General features: G+C 41.9%; 3 protein-coding genes across 4 annotated transcripts in view; 2 read left to right on the top strand and 1 right to left on the bottom strand.

The window, feature by feature from the left end:
• Positions 1-29: 29 nt before the first annotated feature.
• fam234a (family with sequence similarity 234 member A) lies at positions 30-6,232 on the top strand. Of its 2 annotated transcripts, none has more exons than XM_029629371.2 (12): positions 30-101; positions 940-1,233; positions 1,459-1,569; positions 2,259-2,441; positions 2,779-2,903; positions 3,160-3,292; positions 3,566-3,698; positions 3,915-4,058; positions 4,851-4,932; positions 5,068-5,220; positions 5,478-5,580; positions 5,881-6,232. In XM_029629371.2, the coding sequence occupies exons 2-12, from the start codon at positions 975-977 to the stop codon at positions 6,090-6,092; spliced, it is 1,638 nt and encodes a 545-aa protein (XP_029485231.1). In that variant the 5' UTR covers positions 30-101; positions 940-974; the 3' UTR covers positions 6,093-6,232. The 2 variants fall into 2 exon arrangements, with proteins under 2 accessions (XP_029485231.1, XP_029485230.1); XM_029629370.2 differs by lacking the exon at positions 30-101 and adding an exon at positions 126-250.
• A 6,090-nt stretch (positions 6,233-12,322) lies between these two features.
• LOC115106535 (cytochrome c oxidase subunit 6B1) lies at positions 12,323-15,304 on the top strand. Its single transcript, XM_029629369.2, has 4 exons — positions 12,323-12,452; positions 13,814-13,927; positions 14,310-14,410; positions 15,067-15,304. The coding sequence occupies exons 2-4, from the start codon at positions 13,822-13,824 to the stop codon at positions 15,118-15,120; spliced, it is 261 nt and encodes an 86-aa protein (XP_029485229.1). The 5' UTR covers positions 12,323-12,452; positions 13,814-13,821; the 3' UTR covers positions 15,121-15,304.
• An 88-nt stretch (positions 15,305-15,392) lies between these two features.
• Positions 15,393-26,515, bottom strand: part of LOC115106533 (katanin-interacting protein) — a 31,562-nt gene continuing 20,439 nt past the window's right edge. The window contains 9 exon segments of the mRNA XM_029629362.2: positions 15,393-17,365; positions 17,726-17,811; positions 18,152-18,187; positions 18,583-18,743; positions 19,112-19,344; positions 20,283-20,393; positions 20,731-20,795; positions 24,658-24,848; positions 25,206-25,371. Coding sequence (XP_029485222.2) covers positions 17,307-17,365; positions 17,726-17,811; positions 18,152-18,187; positions 18,583-18,743; positions 19,112-19,344; positions 20,283-20,393; positions 20,731-20,795; positions 24,658-24,848; positions 25,206-25,371 — 1,108 coding nt within the window. The 3' untranslated portion in view covers positions 15,393-17,306.

Raw genomic sequence — 26,515 nt, 5'->3', positions numbered from 1 at the left:
TCACAGCCACTTAAGCTCAAGATAGCTCGTTTCACGATGGCGCACGCAATCGGGGATCCTTGGGATGTCCCTATCCCCATTGAAGCTGAAACGTAAAACGGGTAAGGTTGGGTCGTTCAAATGATCCCAGATTGCAATGACTATTTCACGATAGCTAGTAGATGCTTTTAAGGTGTGAATTGTTTACGCAGGTGAAGTTGGATTGACAGTTATCGATCAAACAAAGACACGGACAGAAGTAGCTTCTAAAGTAAGATACAAAAATAAATAAACTACTTTAGATAAATGAGACATTTAAGGGCTCGAAATTGAATGGCGAAACTATCTAGATAGTTAGCTAACTAGTCTAGTCTGAGATAATGCCAACGAATACGTTTTGAGCCTGTAACGCGTTATGTAACGGAGGCTACTATGGCTAGCTATGCTAACGTTAACTAGCTAGTCATCTAAGCCAGAAGTTGTGGTATCTTGACCAGGCTTTCAATGAAATTAACTCGCTAAATTGACATGTTATGCATTATTATCGCAGCCAAATAACGCTAGCTAATTCTTAATCACGGTTACCCAGAAGTACAATTCTCTCGCGAAAGTTTATTTTACTGTTTCATCTGTCCACGACACTTGTTTACGGAAGTGGTGAATCCAGGACCCAAACGGGGTCCGGGTGTATAGCTAGAATTAAACACTGACATTGTACCTCAGGATAGAATCAGTGCATGCTGTTACATGGTAGCTTGCTAGCTAAGGTCATGGGTTATGAATGTTATTGTTTTGTTCAGAAATTTCTGGAGGCAAACTTGAAAATGTTTGGAGTGAGATGGTGCGAGTGTGGAAATGGCTGCAGTCCCACAGGCAGACAGGAATACATTTGGTACTGTGTCAGTGCTGAGGGGGCGTTATAGGTTTGTGTCCTTTGCACCACATTTTCTCTGTGTTTAGGTCTGTTCGGGCTATGACACATTGCTGAAGAGATAATGGAGCCAACAGACCATGCCACAGAAGCCGACCCCCTGAAGAGGGAGGAGGATGGGGTTGAGGGTGGTGGAACGGCACCACCAGCGCAGACCAAGAAGAAGAGTTTGGGTCTGGCCAAGTTGTCCCACTGGAGGACGGCTGCCTTCTTCCTCTCCCTCTTCCTCTGCCTCATCATCGTCTTCGCCTTCTCTTTCATCATCCCCTGTCCCGTCCGTCCGCAATACCTCACCTTCTGGAACCGCACCTTCCCCCAAGCAGGTGAGAAAGATGTACAGTGACACAATAGACCAGAGAAGACCAGTTAAGAAGTTATTTCAACCCTGTGTTGTTTTCCACTATGGACTGGATGAAAAAGTCTCAATCTCCATGAAAATAGCATTTAGTACAGGACCAGGCTTGAACTGTCTGGGAAAACATTCCTATATGTACTGTTTGTTTCTTTACCCAAAAGGTTCAACTTACTTCCTTTCCTTTCTCTTACAGCCACCTATGATTTCCTGGCCATTGAGGATGCAAGCAAAGACAAAGTGATGGACGTGTTGTTTGTCCTGAAGGCCCAGGAGGGCAGTCAGAACGTTAGTTGTTTTGCTGAAGGTACTAGTAATACAGATCTTACAGCAAATGCTTCATGCTTTGTCTTGCTAAAGGCCCATTGCAGTCAAAGTGATGTTTTCCCTGTGTTTAAGTATTATATTGTAGATAGCTGATTAAACTAACACTGTAAAAGGTTGAACAAATATTATTGTTATTTCCTGATAGCTTCTGGTTTAAAATACAATCTACACAGGACCTTCTAATCAGCAGGTTTGCATGGTTGGGAGTTTCAGCTTTCCATGGTGACATCCCCATTCTAGTTAAATAAAATAAAAAAAATAAAACATTCTGTTCACTCCCAGAAAGTCCTATCAGTATTCTTGCCTGAGAATGTTTTTTGTTAAAAAAAACTATTTTTGCACATTTGAATGGAAATCTATAACAGTTTGGTACTTAATTGTTACTTAGAAATACTTGATATTAATATAAAAATGGCTGCATTGGGCATTTAAGCATAATAATGAGGAGTATGTAGCTGCTTTTGTTGAATGGTTTCATTGAGATTCCAGTAAAAGTAGAGGCTACCAGCCAAAGATTCCCAGAAGACAAGCTAAAGTCCCCTCAATACAGAGATACTGTTTAATAATTCCTACTGTAATTGTTCTAACAATATATTGTCTGCTGTGTCATTGTAAAAATCTGTAGCTTGGCAGTGACTGTGAGATTCACGTGTGCTGTATGACTTCCAGGTCTGGACACACCTTGTGTGTTTGTGTCGGCGGTAGCAGGGACCAACGGGGAGACTCTGTGGGAGCGGCCCTTGGCCCCTGAGTTCCACTGGGCCCAGTGTGGTCTGGACGGCCTTGGAGAAACCGAGAGGGGCTGCCTGCTGTCTCACTCCAACCAGCTCACTGCCATCAACAAATACACTGGTGAGTGACTCCGATTCATGACTCTCTTGTTTACTCACCTCTCTCTCTCTCTACGATCTCACAAACAACACCTGATCAGGAACTTATAGTCATGTTTTCATACCTTTTCCACCACAATGGTGGTTGAACATCACACTTCAAGTAGTCATGCTTTCTCTCCTCACGCCTTTCATAAATCGCAAGTATGTGCCTGCTTATCCCTCTAATGTATGATAGTTTGCTCTGTGTCTCGCCACTATTTTGTAACATGACTCACTTCGAAGAAAACTTCCATGATTTCTGATGGAGGGGGGTTGTAGCTGTGAGTGCATTCTGAATACTTGGTATTTCTGTACAGGAGTGGTGACGTGGGCGCGGCTCCAGCCTCCCAACCTGAGGAGTACCTTACCGGTCCTCAGTGTCTCAGACCTGGATGGGGACGGGGTAAGCGACGTGGCTCTGGTGGCGCCCAGCCCAACGCAGGTAAACCTCAGAGGCGTCCTCGATGTCTCAGTTTAGTCGCACTCACCAGCTGTGTTCCGCATGACGACCGCTCAGACTAGAGGATGCGATATTGTAGGATTTTCACTGTTTCCGTTTTATACCTCTGCTTTAAAACACAGGACAATAATGCATGAGAAAATGTGTACTTCACACATGAAATGGCAACCTCTGTGCCAGTACCTTTCAACAGAAGATCTCAAGACAGTTTGTTCTATTGTTATTCGTTGCGCTCTAGACACAGCTGGCGATCCTCTCAGGGAAGACCGGTGTCCAGATTGGCTCAGAGGTGGTTCTTGACACTGCTGAGTGTGCCATGCATCTCCTCCACTCCACAGGGAAAGGCTCCAACTATGTACTGCTCCAGAAAGGTGAGCAAGCCATTTGCCAAAGCCTGCTAGTGAGCTCATTTATAGATCTGTTGTCAATAATTCACTGACCAAACTATTGATCTCATAACATTCTATGTGATAGAACACATTGATTTCAGTCCTACTGTATGTGACCTTGTCCAATGGCCAGTGAGCTATCCCAGTACATTTATTTAAGGGTCCTATATGGCCAGTTGGCTACAGCCCACAGCATATTGATGTCAGTGTAATGTTATATGACTGTTGTCACTGCCCTTTGTCCCCTCTCCCCAGACTCGGGATTGTATGGCCTGGCCCTGTGGAGGATTGCAGCCCAGGCTAAGGCAGGCATGGAAAAAGGCCTCAAGAAGGACAAGCACTGGGAGCGCAAAGCCAATGACTCCTCTGGCCTTGTATCAATCTATGAGTAAGATGGAGCAGCAGCTAGACGCTAATACACAATTCTCACAATGCCTCAAAATGTCACAGCTTGGGGGCAAAACACAACACCAATATACCAAACGTCTAGTGGTTAAATGATGATTTCTCATGTCTTATGTTCAGTAACCTGGACCATAGACTGAAATGAATTGCTAATGCTAACATGAAGTCTTTCCTTTTGACGGCCGTTCCTCCCCTGCAGGTCTGGGACATTGAGATACGTGTTAAGGACAGGGAAGGCAGAGGGTCCCTCCAACCTGCTATTGGTCACTGGGGGCAGTGTGGTGCTGATAGATGGTGACAGTCTGAACTTACTGTGGAGAGTCAACACCAGCACAGTCCTCAGGTTAAAAAAAACGTCATCACCCTAAGCACTGATTAGTTAGTTAACATTGTCATGTAGCTTACTCAATACACAGTTTTGAATGGTCATATCAGGACTAACAACCTCGTATTCCTTAACATTTGTAATAAATTGCCACGCTATGAAGTGTGTGTGTGTGTGTGGGGACAACTATGATAACCAGGTATTTGGGCCAATGTCGTGTACTGACTGGGAGGGTTTTAAGTACAGTACCAGTCAAAAGTTTGGACACACCTACTCATTCAATGGTTTTTCTTTATTTTTACTATTTTCTACATTGTAGAATAATAGTGAAGACATCAAAGCTATGAAATAACACATTTGGAATCATGTAGTAACCAAAAAAGTGTTAAATAAATAAATGTATTTGATATTCTTCAAAGATGCCACCCTTAGCCTTGATGACAGCTTTGCACACGCTTGGCATTCTCTCAACCAGCTTCATGAAGTAGTTACCTGGAATGCATTTCAATTAACAGTCACGTGCATTCCAGGTGACTACCTCATGAAGCTGGTTGAGAGAATGCCAAGAGTGTTCAAAGCTGTCATCAAGGCAAAGGGTGGCTACTTTGAAGAATATCAAATATATTTTGATTTGTAGAATATAAAATTGATTTTGATTTGTTTAACACTTTTCTGGTTACTACATGATTCCATATGTGTTATTTCATCGTTTTCACTATTATTCTACAATGTAGAAAATCAAGAAAAACCCTTGAATGAGTAGGTGTCCAAACTTTTGACTGGTACTGTACATTTTTCCTCTCCCCTCAGCGAGCCTTCTTTTGGCCACTTCAACAAAGATGGCACACTCGACATAGTGATCGAGGAGGACATTGGCAACCGCATTAAAAGGGTATGTGGGGACCAGCTTGGAAGCAATAGAAGAGACTCAACTTACCTGCTTGGTATTTCATCCCTTTTTGTTTTTCCACTCCTAGCTGCATTTGCATTGAATGCGACATCTGTCCCTGCTCTGTGTGCATTGTAGGTGGTGATCCTGGACGGAAACACTGGAGGCACAGTGTGGGAGGTCAACCTACTGGCCAGCCCCAACTCACCCAAGCCAGCCTCAGTCAACACCATCAACTCCTTCTCTGTGTTCATGTTCTGGGGGCTGATGCCCTCCGAGGCCAACGCTACTGTGAGTACAGTGACTCTATGAGAACGGATCATTCACTGATCTCCATCTCTCTCTGTGTTCACGGAACCTTAGCCTGAGAATCTGAAGGCTTGCGTTAGCTTCCCGAGTTAATGCCTAGGATTCAGCTCAGTGGGCTAGCACAGGCTTGTGGCATGCAGAATACCCGGGTTCGAACCCGGGTCGATCCAATTCACATCTGTCATAGTGGTGCCCTTTAGACACGCTGACCTGTTTCTAAAGGAATGCTTTCCTACCAGAGGGATTTGAGTGAGGAGCGGCGCTCCTACATGCTGTATCCCCACTACTCCTCAGTTCTCCTGGAGAAGAGCAACGTCATGGACCACATCATCGCGTTTAAAGGTGAGCTACACGATTGAGCGAAACAATGTCATTATGCGCGACCGGTGAACCGTCTCAATAGCTCAGCTGTCTAAAAACGTTATTACCGCACCGCCCTCTCAGGGAGGAGGAGGGACCTTGGATCTTTCCTCCAATGTGCTTTGAGAGGAAGGTGAGGAATTGAGGGGGAAAAGGACTTGGGATGCAAGGATTTGACGTCTAGTAACGTTTTCAGACAGCCCTAATCTACTGTACTTGAGGATAATGACTATTTTCTAAGCCTAAATGACTTGTTGTCCATGTGTTTTCTGCCTGTCCTAGCCACTCTGTTGGAGCGGGGGCGCCACGCCTGCTACATCATGTTGACGGGGCCCGAGGGGGAGGGGGCCGAGGGGACGGTGGACCTTAGCAAGCGCAAACTGAAACAGGACGTCACCGACAGCCGGGTCCTCCGCCTGGGCTCCATAAGCAGCAAAGACACTAACGAGGACATCAAAGAGGCCTTCCAGAGACTGCGTTTCAGCGATGAGTGACATGCCACTGTTACCATGACAACATTGTTGCTGATATCGAAACTGTGTTACAATAGATATGACAACTGTTACTGCTGACAATCAACCAACTGTGTAGCTATGGTTACCTTAAAGCTGACTACTAAACCTTCTTCTGCTGACCTTGTATTTCAACTGTCCCATCATGACAATCAGATTAATTTAGCTCAGTTTTCTTAGCGTGGAAATAGGCAAGGTAGAGGCAGACTTGGCTTTGGGTCGATGCAACCAATAACTGCACTAATCACAGAAGACTGCCAGGGCATACCAACCAGGCAATATGGTATTATCAGGTACTGTATCTGAATTCATTTATGCACAACTAGTAGGCTACCGTGTGGGATAGTTTTTAGATACCTTTGCTGTAGCAACTTCAGCCTCTGTAAAGGTGGCTAAAGTGACTAAGCGTTTATGTTATGCAACAAAAAGAGGCACTAAAAGCCCCAAAGAGCTGCATGGGCAACCCTGTGGTTAGTGGAAATATCTTAAGGGTACTGCTTCCATATAAAATTACAAGTCATAGCCTTATATTGTAGCCAGAGGTACTGTGGTAGATGACAATCAGATGAAACTAGTACCAGGTACTCTACTATTCCAAGTTGGTGTACATTAGGGTATAATTTAAATGCACATTGACAGAGCTGTAGGCCCTGTATGAGGGACTCAAGCCTTGAAAGTTGAATGTTTCTGGTGATCTGTGTGTTGATGTTCAAATCAGGCAAAAGATAAAGGGAAAGCTTGAGAAAATTCTTATGCCCCCCCCATCTCTTAAAAAAATGCTTTAAAGTGATCTTGAATGGGAATGAGGGTTTTATAGTTTGCCTTACATGAATATATTGAACCTTCTTTTTGAGATGATTTTTCCTTCTCTATTGATCTCTAAAAACATTTTTCAGATCTGAGCGAGCCGACACCCGCATAGCTGTTTTTTGCAGTGTTGTAGGAGGAACTTGGGGCTCTATTCAACCCCTTTCACCGAAGTTCAGCTTTGTATTGTTCGCACTTTAGCAGGGACTGCATTCACGGTAAACGCTACATTGGAAATGAGCTTTTACATTTCTATCGCTGAATCTGCAACCAGAAATAGCTATTGGTTTTCTGGTTCGTTAAAAGAGCTAAACTTAGATATATTTTTGTTGGTTTGATAAATTAGACCATGCCCATTTCAAGCTTATCTTTCAAAAAAAAGTTACATCAGAATATTTAGCCAAGTTAGCTGGTTAACTCATTGATCCTATTTTGTAGTATACACCCCCCCCCCCCCCCCCCCCAAGCTTTCGAAGTCCCTGATTTAAGACACAATTTGCTGTGTAGTTGCGTATCAGCCAGACTAGGTAGAATTGCATGAGCTGTCAAATCCGAAAGCTGCTCCAAGCATAACTGGTGCCACGTTCAAAACAACTGGGGACTTGGAAATGTCCAACTTCAGTGCATTCAAAACAACTGAACTCGTAAAAAAAAAAGAAAACAAGCTCCGACTGGGGGAAAATAGATTTGAATGGTCATTCAGCTCTGAATTCCAACTCTGGTACTCTGGCCTCATTCTAGAGCTCTGACTTTCCGACCTAAAGATCACTAAAGTCACGATTTGACCTATTATTTTTCCAAGTTCCCAGTTGTTTTGAACGCAGCATGGGAACTCTGGAAAAATACGAGGTCAAATCATGATCTGCAGTGGTGGAAAAGGTGCTCAATTGTCATACTTGAGTAAAAGTTGAGATGCCTTAATAGAAAATGACTCAAGTAAAAGTGAGTCACCCAGTAAAATACTACTTCAGTAAAAGTATCTGGTTTTAAATGTACAGTAGTTGAAAAAGTACTCAATTGTCATAAGTAATAGTTGTACATAAGCAAACCCGATATCACAATTTCTTGTTTTTTAAATTATGTACAATCAGGGGAACACTCCAACACTCATAATTTACAAATGCAGTATTTGTGTTTAGTGAGTTCGCCAGATCAGAGGCAGTAGGGATGACAATGCGTTGTATTGATATGTGCTTGAATTGGACCATAATGCTGTACAGCATGAGCATTCTCAATGTAAAGAGTAGGCTACTTTTGGGTGTCTGGGAAAATGTATGAGAAAAAGTACATATTTTCTTTAGGAATGTAGTGGAGTAAAAGTAAAAGAGAGCCCCAAAAAATGACTAATGTAGTACTTCAAAGTATTTTTTATTTAGTTACTTTACACCACTGGATGTCGGTGATCTTCAGGTCGTAAAGTCAGACCTCTAGAAAGGGGCCCGAGTTCCCGACTTGAAATTCCGAGTTGGATGACCGTTCAAAACTATTTTTCCCAGTTAGAGCAACAAAAAAATGTGAGTTCCCAGTTGTCTTGGACGCTCGGAAGACGGAGAGTTCCAAGTTGTTCTGAACGCAACATATACCTATAGCGGACATTGGCGAAAGCATAAATCATAGTCCACAGACGCAAGGACGCGATAGTCCTGCTTCCCATTGTAACATAGCTACACGTCTCTGACACCACCAACCGCGGGGGACGTACAGCTCGAACGAGCACCTCCCCACAATGCCCAACCAACGCGTCTCCCGGTATGTGTCTTCTAGTCATTATAATGTGTTGATCACTAGGTTTTATGGGTATTGTGACTCATACTGTGGTACTCCATTGGCTGCATGGAAAGGGAGTCGCATTAAAACAAGTCCCATGCAGCATTGTTTGCCAGTTCGAACACTGGAGTGTGATTTGTAACTTACACCTTGATTAGGCTGATGAATCCTCATTATTTTGTTGAATGATTTTCCATTTTTAGCATCATTTCTATATATAGACCCTTTGTTGTTCGGAACTTTTAAAGCTGCAATATGTAGCTTTTTGGGTGACACAACTCACATTTCTTTTAATTTGGTCATCTGTCATCCTCAATGAAAGCAAGTCTAAGATGCAGTAGATTCATTCTATATGCGATATTTCTATGCTTCCTGTTCTTAAATTTCGTTTTTGCGTGTTCTACTTTTGGTGTTGTACACCAGCTTCAAACAGTTGAAAATATATTTCACCGCGGTTTAGATGATGCCATGATTCTACACACTGTACCTGCTTATTTTGTTACATTAACTCAAATGAGGCTTTAGGTGAATTAAGAATTTTAGCAACTAGGAAATGGCGGAGTGATTTCTGCATATTGTACCTTTGACACGAGTGGGATGGTTTTGGCTTCATGACTAATCACAAGAACCTGCAGATGGATTTGAAATCTCAGCTCCGTTACACCGTCAAAACATAATATATCGGGGAGTCTGCTATTGCCGGTTAATGCTTGATCTGATTTGAATCTAGGCCTAAATTATGTTGTAATTTCAAATATTATACATTGAATTAGAAAAAAATACTGAATGAATGAAGCTGTGTTATGCTGGCAAGCTTAACGAGTTTGAAAATATAATAAATATTGGTAGTAACTATACACAATGACAGTGTATAGTTTGATCTATAGCATAATCATTTACTCCCAATATAAAAATGCATTTTAAAGAAAGGGAAGTACGGAATTGTTACAGCAAATCCACCAATCTACATGGGTTGACTAGGGTTCGGTTACATCTCACTAGGACCAGCTTTATTACTTAATCAATGGGCGCATTCGAGGTGGATCACTTTTGTCAAGGCTTTCAAAGTGTGCTGCATTATGGGTATAAAAATTGTCCGATTTGCGACTACAACAACCATGTAATCAAACGTCATGCATTTTCGACTGCATTCGACTGTAAATATCTGAAGTTTCTCTGCAGAACCAAAGCTTTGTGAGAGACAACCTTTTTCTGTTTTGTTGGAAGCATAAGGCATTACATGCTCATAAATGGTTGATGTGGCCACCTATCATTGGTTATTATCAATGCATGTTTACTTTTCTGGGTGGATGACTATTTAGCATTTAAATTACATAGGTGATTACATGTGATCCAAATTTCTAGCATAAATAAATTAAATATACCTAATGTATTTATCTAGATGTTACTGTAATGTTGCCCAATGTTATAGCCTACAATTTGTCTTGTCCGCAATATTGCTTTCACCAAACAAATTCAAATGTCTTGATCGTCTATTAAGTGTGTTAATAAAATGGAATACACTGAACAAAAATATAAACACAACATGTAAAGTGTTGGTCCCATGTTACATGATCTGAAATAAAACAACTCAGAAATTTTCCATACACACAAAAAGTGTATTTCTCTCATGTTGTGCACAAATTTGTTTACATCCCTGTTAGTGAGCATTTCTCCTTTGCCAAGATAATCCACCTGACAGGTGTGGCATATCAAGAAGCTGATTAAACATGATCATTACGCAGGTGCACCTTGTGCTGGGGACAATAAAATGCCACTCTAAAATGTGAAATTGAGTCACACAACACAATGCCACAGATGATTCAAGTTTTGAAGAAGCATGCAATTGGCATGCTGACTGCAGGAATGTCCACCAGAGCTGTTGCCAGAGAATGTTATGTTCATTTCTCTACCATAAGCTGTCTCCAACATTGTTTTAGAGAATTTGTCAGTACGTCCATCCGGCCTCACAACCGCAGACCACATGTAACCACGCCAACCCAGGACTTCCACCTCCAGGTTCTTCACCTGCGGGATCACCTGAGGGGGGTGGGGTGCTGAGGAGTATTTCTATCTGTAATCATGCCATATTGTGGGAAACAACTAATTCTGATTGGCTGGGCCTGGCTACCCAGTGGGTGAGCCTAGCTGCCAAGTGTGGTGGGCCTATTCCCTCCAAGGCCCACCCATCGGTGCACACCTGCCCAGTCATGGGAAATCCATAGATTAGGGCCTAATGAATTTATTTAAATAGACTGATTTCCATATATGAACTGTAACTCAGTCAAATCTTTGAAATTGTTGCATGTTGTGTTTATATTTTTGTTCAGTAAACATATTGTAGACTAGACATGGATTATTGTAGTGGATTTCTACACTAGCAATTTTAGAGGCTTACATCTGTGTGAGGGAAACTGGTCCTTAATGAGCCCCTTAAGTACCTCAGACACCACTCGTGGGTCAATACCAAGTGCATTTGTCTGCTTGGCATATTGTTTACCCAGTCATTTATGTGAACTGATATACATATAGTCTAATCCTTTTCTTATTGTTTAGCCAGTATGAGAGCTGATGTACATGTATAGTCTAATCTGTTTCTGTACAGTGAGTGTTTTGTCCATGTGATTGAATGAAATTTCAGACCGAGTCCTAAAGGGGTGGCAAAGAGCGAAGCTGTTCGACATTATGTTGCATTCTATTTATCATTTTTACCTTTAATTAACCAGGCAAGTCAGTTAAGAACAAATTCTTATTTACAATAACTGCCTACCCCGGACGACGCTGGGCCAATTGTGCGCCGCCCTATGGGACTCCCAATCACGGCCGGATGTGATGCAGCCTGGATTCGAACCAGGGCCTGCAGTGACTCCTCTTGCATTGAGAGGCAGGCTCGTATAGAAAAGGGAAAGTTCAATGTCCGAAGAGGTGGAGACTGTTGCGCAGTTACGGTTGTCTCGGCGTTTGTTTGAGGGCATTTGAAAATTATCTTTATAGTGTAGGGAAGGGTTATTGTTTTACAAACCGACAGAGCGATTAAACCAGCTCAGACATATGATAGCGTGCATGTGTTGATGGATGTCTGTCCATCTATATCCATCGATTGATCAATAGGCGTATCTGGATAGCATGAATTGTGACTTTAACTTGGCAATGGATTTGCATCCATTCCATGTCCCAAAATGGTACCCAAATACAGCTGGCTATAGTTCTTACAAAATAGAATTAAAATTCAACTCATTCAACCTAGCCTATCTTTATTAAATTCATTCCCTAAAAGTTATCAGTGTAGCATATGGTACAGATTACAGTTATTATTTACAAATACAAACTTTTTTCTGTCTTATCTAACCTATTTTGGCATTAGGCCAAACCTATATCAATTATCTACTAGTTACAGGCGGACAGAATTCCTGTTAAAATGCCACTTCCTCAACTGCAAAATGTAGGCTATCATGTTTTGCCATACCCCTATAATATCACACAAATGATGGAAATTACCATATGTATGGTAAAATGAAAGGTTTCCAGTGATTTATCATTAGTTGTATGTGATCTATCTTGCACATGATTAAACTATCTCAGTCATTCCAATGTGACCTGCGTCCGCCATACCGTTTTGATAGGACTGCACGGCTACAACAGCCACAAGACCAGCGCGCGCGCAAGGGCGCACTTCAGTCATCAGCCAAGGGAGCCTACGCGTGGTGTTCGGGTATCATCATCTTTAGTACAATAGTCACTTTGAACAGCGCAGCACTTGCCACAAAGGTAAATATTTGTTACATTTGTAGTATAAGCCTAAATAAAAATCGGCCTATATTAGACCTACACCATATTTTATGCAACACGAATATAGTGTTTTAATTAAGGTGGGAAGCTTCTGAAAATGAAACCATGAGCAAACAAGTCGATCATTAGCCTAGTTATTTTATTTCCTCATTTGCTTGCGAGTGACTTATTTATCGTTTACAACACTCCATTAACAGACAAAAAAACGTAATTAGGACTAATTCATATTGATTAAGAAGTCTACTTCTTAGATATTGGTGATTATGTTTAAGAACATTGTATTGGCGTTCCTATTAGTCTATTGTATTTCTGTATTATTGTACTTCAATACCAATTCGTCTAATTAAGTTCTGCAATGTAGAAAAGTGGTCATTGTATTAGACTTGTGTCGCCCCACTTCTATCCTCAGTGGCAACATTTGGTCTGTAACCACAGAAATGTTTATTGGTACTTTTCCTTAAAAATCGACACTTAGGTCGTAGACAATTGAAATGAGAGTAATTTGTCTGGTGTAGCCTAAACATAGCAGGTATGATGAGATGAGGCTAAGGAGATTTTTAGTCACCTTCACTCAGGGCCGGCCCTAGCCTTTTGGGGGCCCTAAACGAAATTTGGTTAGGGGGCACCTCGTGAAAAAACATGTTAGTGGCCCACCCTCTTGACGATGAAGTGAAACATTTAAGTTTTAAAGTACATTTCATGCAATTCTACACATTTTGCCATGGGGTGGAGAGAACATTTTGCAATCGTATAACATATTTCATGCAATTCTACTGAATTTCAATTCTACTAATTTTGCCATGGGGCAGAGAGAAACATTTAGCAGTTTTACAGCAAATTTCCTTTAATTTCCAAAATTAAAATGGACCCCCTGGAGGTTAGTGCCCATGGACACGTGCCCTGCGTATCCAGTCGGTTTTCAGGCCATGATTACATCAAGTTAAGACTGCTGGCTAAACAAACTAACAATCAAAAAATTGTCAGCTGACATGGCTAATTGAGTGACTGTTAGTGACTGACATAGCAAGAGTAAAACTGCTGATGCACAACCACTTTTCGAAATTGCACATGCTATATTCTATTATTCTTACTCTCAGTAAGGTGAGAACATGACTGAGTTGCCAAAAATGTATAACACACACACACGTATAATATATAGTGTGTGTACATACATATATTTTTTGGTCGGGCCCTCTAGCTGGCAGGAGCCCTGAGCAACTGCTTATGTCGCTTATGCCTGGGGTCGGCCCTGCCTTCAATTGATAGCGTCATTGTAGGCATTGGACAGAGGTTATTCCATTTTCTTGCATCCTCCTCATTCAAGCATGTTTTCCCGACAGAACTAAAAATGGCAGAGGATATTGCGACTAAGCTCCAGAACTATCGCACTGCTCCCTTTGATGCCAGATTCCCCAATCAAAATCAGACAAGGAACTGCTTCTACAACTATCTGGGTAAGTCTAGACTCCAAGGTCAAAGTCTAGGACTCTGGTTCTGTAGTCATACCAGTCACGTAGGCAAGTACAGATCAATCTTTAATTCATCCAGTGCCTTTCTTAATTGTGAATGTGTTTAGTGTGTGCCAATTAATTATGTGGGACAGAACCATGTCCTTGTGGAAAACGTCTATTTTAGAATGTGTGTCAAAAAGGTGATTAAAATACCTGGTAAAATAAGGGTTCAAATTAAAGACCCTGACCTTAACCTTTTTAGAGGACTGTAATCCAATTTTGTATATTTACACAAGACCAGTGACAAGACCACAACCCTTGCCCCGAACTCATTGACGTGCACATTTTTTCCCCAACATCCCCATTGTTGTTGCTATATTTATAGATTTTCATCGCTGCCAAAAATCCCTGGACGCCAAAGGAGTCGACACTGCCCCGTGTGACTGGTATAAGAGGGTCTACAAATCACTGTGCCCCATTTCCTGGGTAATGCTTTTAAGATATTATTTTTCATTAGCTAAAAGTCCTTAAGTGAATTAGAAAGGATTTCTGTAGAGTAGACCTACAGTATTGACAACACATACTGTGGGTTGACTGACTGGTCTATAAGTACATTGAGGTCATTTGAGGTAATGTGTCCATTGTTCATCCTGTTTTAGTTAAAAAGCAAAACAGGCTATTATGGTACATAGTGTGATTTGCTACACTTAACTGAATTTCAAGAAAGTATTTTTTATTTTTTATTAAAGAGGTTACTGGGTTCAAAGGGTTATAGACATCATTTGAAGGGGGTCTGTCTTCAACTATTGCTGGTACAACAGACAGTAAGCATTATTGGAGGAAAAAGCTCTGGCCTTATTCAATTAGCCCTATTCTGAGCTATACATGACTCCGGCCTTATCAAGTCGAGCAAATAGTGGCCATAAAAAGGAAAACTCTTTAGTCAGCAGAGTTAATATTCAAACATGTGATTCCTCTCAAGAGTTCATTCACCTTTTGCAAAATGAGATACTGTATTACTATACCCAATCCAAATAGAATAAAAATCATGCAGGATAATTGGTCTGTTACAACTACGTCAACATGTAGGGGTTTTAACTGGTCTGTCAAGTAAATGTTTATTTTACCCGTTTGTCCCCCAGATCCAGAAATGGGACGACCAGAGGGAGGCGGGGACCTTCCCAGGGAAAATTTGAATGGCATCTCCAAAGAAGTGTACTTCATGGCAATATGTTTGTATGAGTAGGACTCCTGGTCGGTCGTCAACTACTCCTTTGGAATGTGAGCAGAGTATAACTGAATACCGTAGTCATTCCTTATCAAAGAGAATAATTGTGTTGCAGATTCTGCATTAAAGTGTCTTGGGTGATGTTTATCAAACTGAAGAGTCCATATATTTTTTTGGGGGGTGGGCATTGAAGAGAAGCAGCATTACATGACATCATGACACCAAGACTCACTCTGTCACTTGTTTTAAAAGGATTTCATTTGATTTATTCAAATAAAATACACTTATTTGAACAAGATTTTTAAAAAATAATAAAAATATTTCAACGCGGAATGTCACACTTAACAGCAATAACACCGTCACTCAAAGCATGACGGAGGTGCAGTGTGAAGCCTAAACCCACAGACTGACATTTTTAAATCAAATACATAAAACTGCATTTAAAAAAACAAACATGTAACTCCTCTATCATATACAAGAGTATTTAGTAAGAAATAGGCTATATTGTGGCTCAATGAAGCAGCAAATTATTTTAAAAAATACAAGGGTCTACCTTTTTACATTTGTAACCGAAGCCACAACTGTGGTAACTTGTCCATGCAACAAAATACTACTGGGTATAAGGTATACCACGCCAACTATAGATTATACTCAAACATTCAAGATAAAACAAGATTTCTGCAAAGATCCATCCCTTTGTAAAGATCACATTTGACCTATTTGAGGTATGTTTTCAGTGTTTGCATATTAAATATTTCTGGTTACATATGGTTACATATACTTAGGTGTTTTTCAACTAAAGGCCAAAATGTTGTTTACACAACAATCTATATCTTGATAATATATCTAAACTTATGGAAATAACAATATTTTAGCCTACAACTATCGCTACAAGTGGGTGTCTAACTGTTTTCATATCAAACAACTTCAATAAAAGGTCACTTAGTTTGCAAACATGTCTTAGTAATACATAGTTGAACGTCTATAGTTTCACCGATATATTACTTAATCAAAAATATTAATATATTCGAGATTGCAAAATGCACATCTAAGCAAGTACTGTTTTTGTGTTAAGCAAATGCAGCGGCCTAGGATGCCTTAAAACTGTATCCGACCTATTGACCCAATACTCCGTACCGATGCCTGATTCTACTTCATGAGACAGTCAGTCAAATTATCCACCCTGCGATGTAAATCTTTCAAAGGTTAAACCTCCATCCGACACCTAGAAAAATCATTCGACTGAGATATTAGACGAGAGAAAATATGAACTGGTTTACTGCATAGCATTCAGACGGGGTTGGTGCACATTGCAGTTGCATTACTCAATTGTCATGTGTTACGCCGCTAGGCGAGGGGCTATTAAAACTAGGCTTTTCATCAACACAACTCATTCATAAAATGTAGGATCCGGATCCCATCTATTAAGAGCGTACTTGTTGCCACGGAGTTCATCTTTGAGTAGCTCTGCACCACGAGCGGCAGGAGAACGCAGCACAACATCAAGAGGGGCAGCGACAGACAGGAGTAGTAACATCACCAGGCACAAAGATGGCCGACATAGCAGCCTAATATAGGTTCACTCTGACACTGTGAAAAGGACAATCACAACTGGAGTTACTACAAAAAGGTCCTACGTATGTGACTCAGTACTGACGTAGTACTACACACGTACTATACATATGGTGTAGTACTACACAGTTATTATGCGATGTAGTACTACTACACAGGGACTACTAATCGGATGTAATGTTAGCACTACACATGTACTATGCATCTGATGTAGTACTACAAAGGTACTATGCATCTGTAGGAGTCTAGAGAGATCGGTGTGACAAGAGAACCAATCCAACCAGAAAGTGGAAGGCCAATCCTGTGGGCGGATGGATACAAACCCAATGTGTTCTGTACAAGCCTCTTCAAAAGTAGACCCACCTCACACACACAAGAGCTGTCACTAGGCAACACTATAGTTCAATGACTGATGGAAGACAATGGGAGTTGTTTTCTTTTCGGCTTGTGTTAAAAGTCCCCAGAGGGGGATAGTGCAGATAGTCAGTAAACCCTCATCCCTTCATTACTGTTCCCTACAATTAACCAGTGAGACACCAACCACCATCTCTCTTTCTGATCGTCTGCCTGTCAGTCCGTCTGTCAGTACCTCCTTTTCCCCAGCTTTCCAGTGTCTGTCATGCAGGTTTTAGGCCGAAGCGCTGCAAGATGGGAAACCAAATATGGTTTTGGTTAATTATAGTGTCCAAAAAAGTTAAAACATAGATAAAACATCAGAAATTCCAAGTTTGTTTAAAAAAAATGTATTTTCTCCCCTTGGATTTCAGCAGGCAGGGGGGACATTCACACAGATGTTTTGTTGCATTTGGTATGTTTAAAAGACACCGAAACATCTGGGGCAATAATAGTATAGAAATATCACCTCTAACAACACTGATAATGTAACAAGGTAGTTATAGCTTTTTGTTTAATTTGCTTCTCACTGTTTATTGTATTACACGTGGTATTTTAAAATGTATATTTACTGAACAAAGAAATTCTGACTGAATTGCATTGGCTACCTGGATCAGCGGTTTGTTTCTTCTTGTTGTGATGGACTATCTGATTCTCATTGGTCATCTTCACATCTTGGTCCTCCACATAGTTGCTGCAAAACAAAACAAGGAGGGGAAAACAAAACCGTTTCATTTCTGCCCGTGCATTATCTGGCCAGGTATATGAAATGCTGGAGCACAGGAGCCGCGGAGGACACAAAATGGAGGACGGACAGACACGCAAGCTTGAAGCTCCAAGTCTTATGTCCTACAAAGAAGCTACAGAGAGGTGGAGTGACAAGGGACCAGGAGGTCTGTTGGAACTTGAAGGACTTGGCATCACAAGCTAAGCTGTGGGTTGGAGGTTGGGATGACTGGGGTGACTTGGGGGTAGGAACGCAACCCGAGGGAGGGCTGACTGACACAAGGCCAATCTGGGACTCTGTTACTCACTGTTTCAGATCGTGATGTCTGCTACTACTGCTGGGGCTGGAGTAGAGAGAGCACATCTCCGTTTAACACAGAAAAAGACTTGAGTGCCAATCATTCACTGATAGAACTAATAGGAATGTCCGTCCTTGTAAAGACATGACAGCTCCTCCACTATCCTACACAGTCTCCTTCCATTTGAAACAACTCATTTAAAATCGAATTTTATTTATCACATGTTTCGTAAACAACATATGAATATGGTCAATTACTTCACATACTCTGCCACTATGAACACGTTGACAGCAGCTGGACAGAAGAACCAATAAGCATGTGTGCAAATTGTTGGCCAAGCAGCCAAACCAATCTGCACCTGTGTGAATTTTGATGGACAGGCAGCAGAGCAAATAATTTGCTTATATCAGGCTACAGCAGCCAATCCCATGCTGGGTTACCTGATTACAGTGTTCCTTTCACGGTGGGCGATGCGGGCGTTGTCGGTGAAGAGGATAGTGTGGTAGGGCAACACCGGGTCACAGGTGGGCAGGATGCCCCGCGCCGCCTGGCTCACGCTGTCCAAGACGCCGTTATAAACCAAGAGGTCATCGACTAACAGCTACACAAAGGAAGACACAAGGAAGGCTAACAGGCGTCCATTACGCTACCCACAGGAGACTGTGGGAAGCATAGTGGAGGAACTCTCGTGTCTTTTCAAGGACAGACGTTCCTATTGGTTCTAACAGTAAGTCATTCATTTATTCGCTTTGATTTTCACCTAGAAAGTTAAAGAGAACATATTATTGTTTACATAAAATATCTAGGGAAGAGTTTATAGTAATAATAATAATAGTACTTTATTAGTCCATTGTTGTCAGAAATTATTCTTATTCTGCTCTGTTCCCAAGTCCTAAATCCTGGGTCTCACTGATGAACATGGTCAGTGTTACCCTACTAAGTAGGAGAGAGAACAGAAGACTGACTTACCCCAAACTCCTTTACCCCCCTCTGTGGTGTCTTGGAGTAGTTCCACAGTTTGATCATGGACACGGTCACTGGCTGGTCAAATATGAGATACACGCGATTCACCAGTCCGGGGAGCACCGGTGCTAGCCACATGTGTCTGCCATCATGAGTGCCATCTACCAGCTTATCTGGAGTCCTCACATCACCATTCACACTGTCCAGGACATTCACACTGTCTGGGAACGCAGCAATGTCTAGGAGAAGCACTGTTAAAGAATGGACTCAGCCAATTTGTGTTGACTACTATGGCTTTACTCCTGCCATTTCTATTTCCTCCACTAGAGGACCCCCTTTAATGGTTTCAGGGTATATTTTATGTTTGGGATTTCACCAAACGTGGTCCGGTTTGGGTTCCTACTTTATGGCCAAGCTGCAAAATCAAAATTGGCTATATTGTAGACGTTTATGAAAATATATATATATATTTTTTAATCTCTTTTTGGTGTTCATTTAAGGTTAGGGTTAAGCGTGAGGTTATCAGTGTGGTTAAGGTTAGGCCTAAAATCAGAATTTAAGAAGACAAATTGTAGAACTAGGCAGGGTTTTTGACTTTGCAAGTTGGCCAGATAGTGATGAAAGTACAGGGAGAGCAAGATTTCGTTCCACCCTAGCACTAAACAAGAGGCAGTTTGGAACTCGGTAGGGAGTGTTGCAACCGAGAACAGACGATTTTTAAGTGCTTCTGCACAAGTGCTTCTGTTGGTCCCGTTCTGTGTGCTTATGTGGCCTACCACTTCGCGGCTGAGCCGTTGTTACTCCTAGACGTTTCCACTTCACAGCACGAAGGCAGAAATTTAACGAACTGACTTGTTGGAAAGGTGGCATCCTATGACGGTGCCCCGTTGAAAGTCACGGAGGTCTTCAGTAAGACCATTCTACTGCCAATGTTTGTCTGTGGAGATTGCATGGCTGTGTGCTCGATTTTATACACCTGTCAGAAACGGGTGTGGCTGAAATAGCCAATTCCACTAATTTGAAGGGGTGTCCACATACTTTTGTATATAGTGAAGCTCAGCCAGTCAGGTCTAGTGAGACATAGCGACCACCAAGTGCAGATTGCAGCAGTGATGGTTCTCAGTATATATGTGTGTGTGTGTGTGTGTGTGTGGTGTTTACATTGTAGGTAGGATACTGTTGTCACTGAGGGGGATCTTCTCGTCGTTCTGGTCATAGAACTCCAGGCCGTTCATACCGATGTAGTAGGGGTCACCCCAGGTGGTCAGCAGCTGCAGCTGGAAGATGACTGGTGGGTCAAGGGTTAAGGAAGAGAGACGTGGAGCCATGTACACACTCAGGACTTTGGCAGTCAACAAGTAATTTAGTGATAGTCCAGATCACAGTATCCCAGCAGGCAAAACTGGTTGTAATGACATTTACGAAAAGCAAAACAATAATAATATATATTTGTCAATTTGATCCACTATAAGGTGATTTATTTATTGTTGGGGTCAATTCTATCCACTGGTCGCATTATTTCTGCATGTCCATGTAAGGGGACTATGTAAGGTGACATGTTATGTTAGTTAAGGCATACTGTATTCTGTGGGACTATTTCTTGTGAGAAGCAGGAGAAAGGATACATCCACAAGGCATGATGGGGGACTCGTAGTCCATGCTGGCATGCTCCTGTCTTTTGGAACCAGCTCTGAAAACCACACAAGACACAAACCTTAAGATTATATCTCATATTGTATAGCAGTACTGTAGTTGAGAATATGAAATAGGCCGAGGCTACGGAAACAGAGTTTTCGCCCACGCCCCACCTGCCCCTCCAGGAAACGTATTTTTTAAAGGTAAGGATCCGGATCACGTTCTGCACCTGTGTTATTTTATGCACACATTGGTTTTTCTAACGTAGCTGCTGCTCCCCCCTCCCTTCACGTTTCGTGATGATGATGAAGCCGATATCTCTGCCTCGTATTTCTGAACAGCTGAAGTAAAAACCCGGAGGAGATTTGAACGAACATATATATTATGAAAGTTACAATCTTCTCTGTCAGTCTTTTGTAACAGATATCGCAGTTGCACAAGCAGGACTCAGTCCCTACACTTTGGACACATTTTGTGTGCACATTTTCATTTTGTGTCATCCGGTGCCATAGTTACGCCATATGTTGATATCGTGGCGAGAGTAAATAGATGCATGTAACTCCGTGCCTAAGAAGAACATGAAATCACTAGACTGCCTGTCTGTGTCGTGCTTATGTCTGCAATACTGACAACAAAGTTTGTACGAACATGTCCATAATGTATTGTGTATAAAACATGAAAATAGCCGGGTCGAGAGCTTCAAGTTCCTTGGTGTCCACATCACCAACGAACTATCAGGGTCCAAACATACCAAGACAGTCGTGAAGAGGGCACGACAAAACCTTTTCCCCCTCAGGAGACTGAAAAGATTTGGCATGGGTCACCAGATCCTCAAAAGGGTCCATCGAGAGCATCCTGAACGGTTGCATAACCTCCTGGTATGGCAACTGCTCGGCATCTGACCATAAGGCTCTACAGAGGGTAGGGTAGACTGCTGAACAATGAATAAAATCGCCTCCGGGCAACTTACACTGACCCCCCCCCCCCGTCATTCAGGGCAGGCCCACCTGTTTTGAGCCCCACCTGTTTAGCTACAACAACAACAAATAATAATAATGGAATTTATTTTTGCTGTTGTCTGTTTTTCATGTTATTTTAATACGTGTCACATATAAGTTTGCAAACAATGTAAAAAATAAATTAAAAAATCATTGAGTTAATAATGCTGCATACAAACATGGTGTATTTTTTGCTTTCTTGAGTAAGGCAACTCCAAAGTGCAGGTGTTTCAGCCTAGCTCAGTGCTTTCTGTGATGGAGGGGCAGCCAGCGGAACATACAGAGCATAGGGGTTGGTAATGTTCTCTAGTTGCGCTGTGATTGGCTCAGTCTTCTGTCACTCAAGGGAACACTATGTAACCGCAAAATCAACGCAGAGAGCTCGATAATTCAAGCCCCTTGGGTGCTGCCATAGGTTTACATTAGAAGTGCCCAGCCAAGAAGGCTCAAGGTCATTGGCCACAGATAAAATGATGTCAAATCACGTTATATCTACAGTAGCTTTGAATGGACTGATCATGTCAACATCATACTTTCAAAATCTTAGCTAGCACGCTAGACAAGCAGTCATCATCATGAATCAAGTCGACAATCTACTGGCAAATCCTTTTCAATCCTTGTCATATGAAGAAAAACTATAGATAAAACGTATTGGTGCTCACCGGCCATTGGACATAAACATTACACAACAAGTTGGAAATGCAAATTCAATAATGAGTGGTTTGAAAGGAATCAATGGCTAACTGCAAGCTTCACTAGCCTGTAATTCAGTGGAGAGGGTGTGTGGTCCAAGTCTGGGTTTAAGGGTCAATTTTGCAAGCTTAAAAGGATAAACATTCACATGAAACACCATGGGCCAGAAAAGGTTGAATACATTGGCCAGGCTGTCAATCCAGCATGACTTCTTCTGTGTTCAAAAGAACTGGAAACTCTTCAGTGAGTTCAAGCCAACTGGGAACTCTGAAAAAAACAACCTCCGACTGGGAAAATACGTTATGAACGGGAATTCCAAGTCTGGAACTAGGGCCTCTTTCTAGAGGTCTGACCTGAAGACCACCGACGTCACGATTCAACCTTGTTTTCCCCCCCCCAGAGTTCCCACTTGTCTTGAATGCCCCATAAATCCAGAGAATGCCAGACTTGGATGAAAAAGTTTGATGACAAAATTTGCCGACAAGAAGGACCGCTGCGACATCTTCCTGTTCATGTGAGCGCAGCACAACAAGGTGAGTCCAAAAATGTATTGTATGCTGCTGCATAAATTATGTAACATGCCAGGGAGATATGTATACTGTAGCTAAGAAAGTAATACTAAATGTATGTTGTGTAGTAAGATGTTAGTAGCCTATGTGTCTCACCCTAATCATTTTCTGCCTTTCCCCCTCATAACTTAGCCTACTGTTCTGACTTGGTGGTGCACATGTAGGTTGTTTTTGAGAAATGTCATCATTGAATATTGTAGGAGCTTTCATTGTCTGCTTATATGCCTGCCTCCTTTATCTATCCTACGGTTCTGACTTGGTGTACAAGGAGAATACTGTAAGAATGACCCGTGTTCTGAATTCTGTCTCTGTACATTTCAAAAGTGCTGAACAAATAGTTATACTGACTACGCCCGTCTTAGCTCGCTCATTAATGTCGCAATCGAAATTACGAGTTGCCTCAACCACTCATTGTTTCCTTTATGCCATAGTTTGTACAGCTCAGTTATCAGTAGAAACCACATTGGTTTAAGCAAGTGTGCCATATCAGCTATGTTTTTTAAAAAGGAACTACATGAGGCTGAATGAACTGTTTCGCTGCCAGACAAGGCTGTGCTGATAGCCAGGTGTAGCAGTGGTAAGGATTCACTCCATGGTGCTGAAAAGAAAGCTCTGTTAATGTAGGCAGTTTGTGGGCACAGTTTGTCACCGTTATAGTGCAATTAATGTATTGCTTAGTGTTGTGTAGTTGCTTTGCTGGCATGCAAAAAGAAAAATAGTTTTTTTTTGCCCCACCAAGATTTACATGCTAAAATTGCCACTGCACCAGTGACCAGACAAAAACGATAGAGGAGGGGGGAGTGACAGCGAAGCACTCACCACAGCAGCTACGTAGGCAGCAGAGTGGGCACTCAGCTCCGTAAAAAAAACATCTGTATTTTTAGCCTGGGCAAATTGGGATACAGAAACTCTGTATCTGTAGTCACTCTATATGAATTATCATATGAATTCATCATACTTTGGATGCATGACTAAGTGTTTGGCACAGTGAGGACAATGGGCAGAATGCTATTTTACGAGACGCTAAAGGCATCAGGACGCTTCAGTCCGGCTGGGCCGAACAGAACGAGTGTGCTTGAATACTCCCTTGAAAGACCTTCGCTTCAAAAACTAGTAAAAAAAAGCGTCAATAGTACTGTTTGTCCATTTTGAGGCGCCCTAGCCAGTATACACTTCCTCAAAATAGTCTGAAATCATCTAAGATAACTCAAGAAATCTGTCAGATATTTTTCAATAAAAATGTTTAAATGAGTCGTTTCTCGTTGAATGACTACAAAGACTTTATTTTAGAATCTTCACTGTTAACCAATCACAGACGAAGGGGCGTAGACTTCGGCTCCAAACTTCAGCTCGCCTCCAGAGAATTGTTTGTGTGCCCGGACAGCCGACAAAAACCTCACCGGAGTCCAAAACGTCACAAAATGTCATCATAGTATATGCACCAACTCTACCAGACTGTTTTGGCTGGGAAGCAGGCAGACGTTTTAAAACAGACATCTTACAACAACAGAGCCATTACTTTAAACACCTTCCTATTGGGAGGTGGCCTACAACTAGCCTGGTCCTAGGTCTGTATATGCTGTTTTGCCAACTATTTTGGTCATTGGCAAGACAGAAACAAACAGATCTGGGATCAGACTAGCCTACAAGTACTCACTTCAGTGTGTAGGCCAAGTCCTCTGCTGTAGTCTTGCTGTTGACCAGGCCGGTGGTGGGGTTCTGGAGGAAGTCGATGAAGAGGATCTCCTGAGCAAAGTCAAAGTGACAGTTCCCTGGTCCCTTCCTGATGAGGAAGCCCTCTGCTGGAGAGATGAGCCTATTGTCCAGAGACACATGGATCACCTTCACCTGGAGAACACAGGAACAGGAACAATACATGGGTCCCTTAACAAAATGTGGATCATGGTTAGAATTGTATTTTTTGTGGGGAATAGGGATTCACCCCTTAAAACAACATTCTCAGTCAATTCAGAGCTATTTAAAAAAACCTATGGCAGTTATTGCATATGTTGTATATGCACTCTTATGGGGCATCGCATAGATTTGTACAACTACAACGCACCGCACATTTAACGACAACTCCGAAATACAATGGCAACCTACAGGGCCCAGATATTTATATTATTTAATTTGACACTTCCACCAGAATACTAAAAAGGCAGGAAGTTCTCCATCGCAGTGATTAAACAAATGACTCTCTCTCACCCCTCTGTAGGAGTCCTCTGGGGTCTTGTTGTAGTTCCAGATGCGGAGGCCAGCCACTGTATGGGCCTGGTCAAAGTTGACTGTCAGGGTGTGGTGCTGGCCACAGAAGAACGGGATCAGCCACATGTGCTGGTCTTCAGTGGTGATGTTGTGGCCGTCAATGAGTCTGGACAGAGAGAGAGAGAGCGACACCTCACTGGTTATGTACAAGTCATTCTGCAGCTTAACGGACATGAAAACCTAGTATTTATGAGACACTTTGTTATACTTGGGGCACTTTAGACTGCTTCCTATCCTTGCAGTAGGGGTACGTGTTCACTTCTGTGTAAAGTGAACCTTTTATGTTTTTGTTTTAGAAAAGGAAAAAACTTTTTAAAAATACACAATTGTTCCATGCAAGGCTATAGCATGATATTTGAAATACATAAAAAAAACGTTTACATTTCGTTTTTATGATGGTGCATTGAGCTGCTGCTGCTTCAAACGCCATGTGACATTGTTTACGTTTTTCAGTGGCAGTTTTGTTGTGCACTGTTGTTGCGCCTACAGAGGGGTATACTACAAAGCAGAATCAACTTTGGAACGCAACCAGAAAAAAATAATTAATTTTATGGCTACTAAAAAAAGCTACACTTAAGGCACTGGCCGGCAGGGATATCCTTGCGCTGTGCACACTGACCAGGTCGCCAGGTGTATGGTGTTTCCTCCGACACGTTGGTGCGGCTGGCTTCCGGGTTGGATGTGCATTGTGTCAAGAAGCAGTACGGCTTGGTTGGGTTGAGTTTCGGAGGACGCATGGCTCTTGACCCTCGCCTCTCCCGAGTCCGTACGGGAGGTGCAGCGATGAGACAAGACTAACTACCAATTGGATACCACAAAATTATAGGAAAAAAGGGGCTAAAATATAAAATAAGAATAAGAATTTTTTAAAAGCTACACTTAGATACATACAAGTGTCTTTCGGTTTGTGAAACAAACTAAACCATTTCCATTTCAAGCTCATCTTTCTACAAAATAAAAAGTTGTACCAGAATATTTAGGCAAGTTGGCTGGTTTACGCCTTGATAGCGGTTTTGTACTATACCCCTCAGTTCTGAGAATGCACAAAGTTTCAATTTCCTCTCATGCTGCATTTGACATGAAAAGGCCATTTACTTTAGTAGCGTATTTACAGAGCATGCGCGATGCTAACGGAGGTTCCACCGACCCAGATCAATGCAAGAACTTGTCAGAAAACATTTTAACCGTGCATTGACGCATTGGATTGCAACACTATAAGTTTGCTAGCACTAGCAGCCACCGACAAGCTA

Source organism: Oncorhynchus nerka, linkage group LG23 (assembly GCF_034236695.1).
Source record: "Oncorhynchus nerka isolate Pitt River linkage group LG23, Oner_Uvic_2.0, whole genome shotgun sequence".
NCBI lineage: Eukaryota > Metazoa > Chordata > Actinopteri > Salmoniformes > Salmonidae > Oncorhynchus > Oncorhynchus nerka.
Note: the sequence above shows the minus strand (reverse complement) of the source record. Positions and strands in the feature narration are given on the sequence as shown.

Bases quoted from the DNA above. Each gene is read 5' to 3' on its own strand.
- fam234a (XM_029629371.2), top strand. From the start codon at position 975: ATGGAGCCAACAGACCATGCCACAGAAGCCGACCCCCTGAAGAGGGAG. The intron at 2,904-3,159 runs GTAAACCTCAGA...GTTGCGCTCTAG, and splicing joins TGGCGCCCAGCCCAACGCAG to ACACAGCTGGCGATCCTCTC. The intron at 5,221-5,477 runs GTGAGTACAGTG...CTTTCCTACCAG, and splicing joins CCTCCGAGGCCAACGCTACT to AGGGATTTGAGTGAGGAGCG.
- LOC115106535 (XM_029629369.2), top strand. From the start codon at position 13,822: ATGGCAGAGGATATTGCGACTAAGCTCCAGAACTATCGCACTGCTCCC. The intron at 13,928-14,309 runs GTAAGTCTAGAC...CTATATTTATAG, and splicing joins CTGCTTCTACAACTATCTGG to ATTTTCATCGCTGCCAAAAA. The intron at 14,411-15,066 runs GTAATGCTTTTA...TTTGTCCCCCAG, and splicing joins CACTGTGCCCCATTTCCTGG to ATCCAGAAATGGGACGACCA.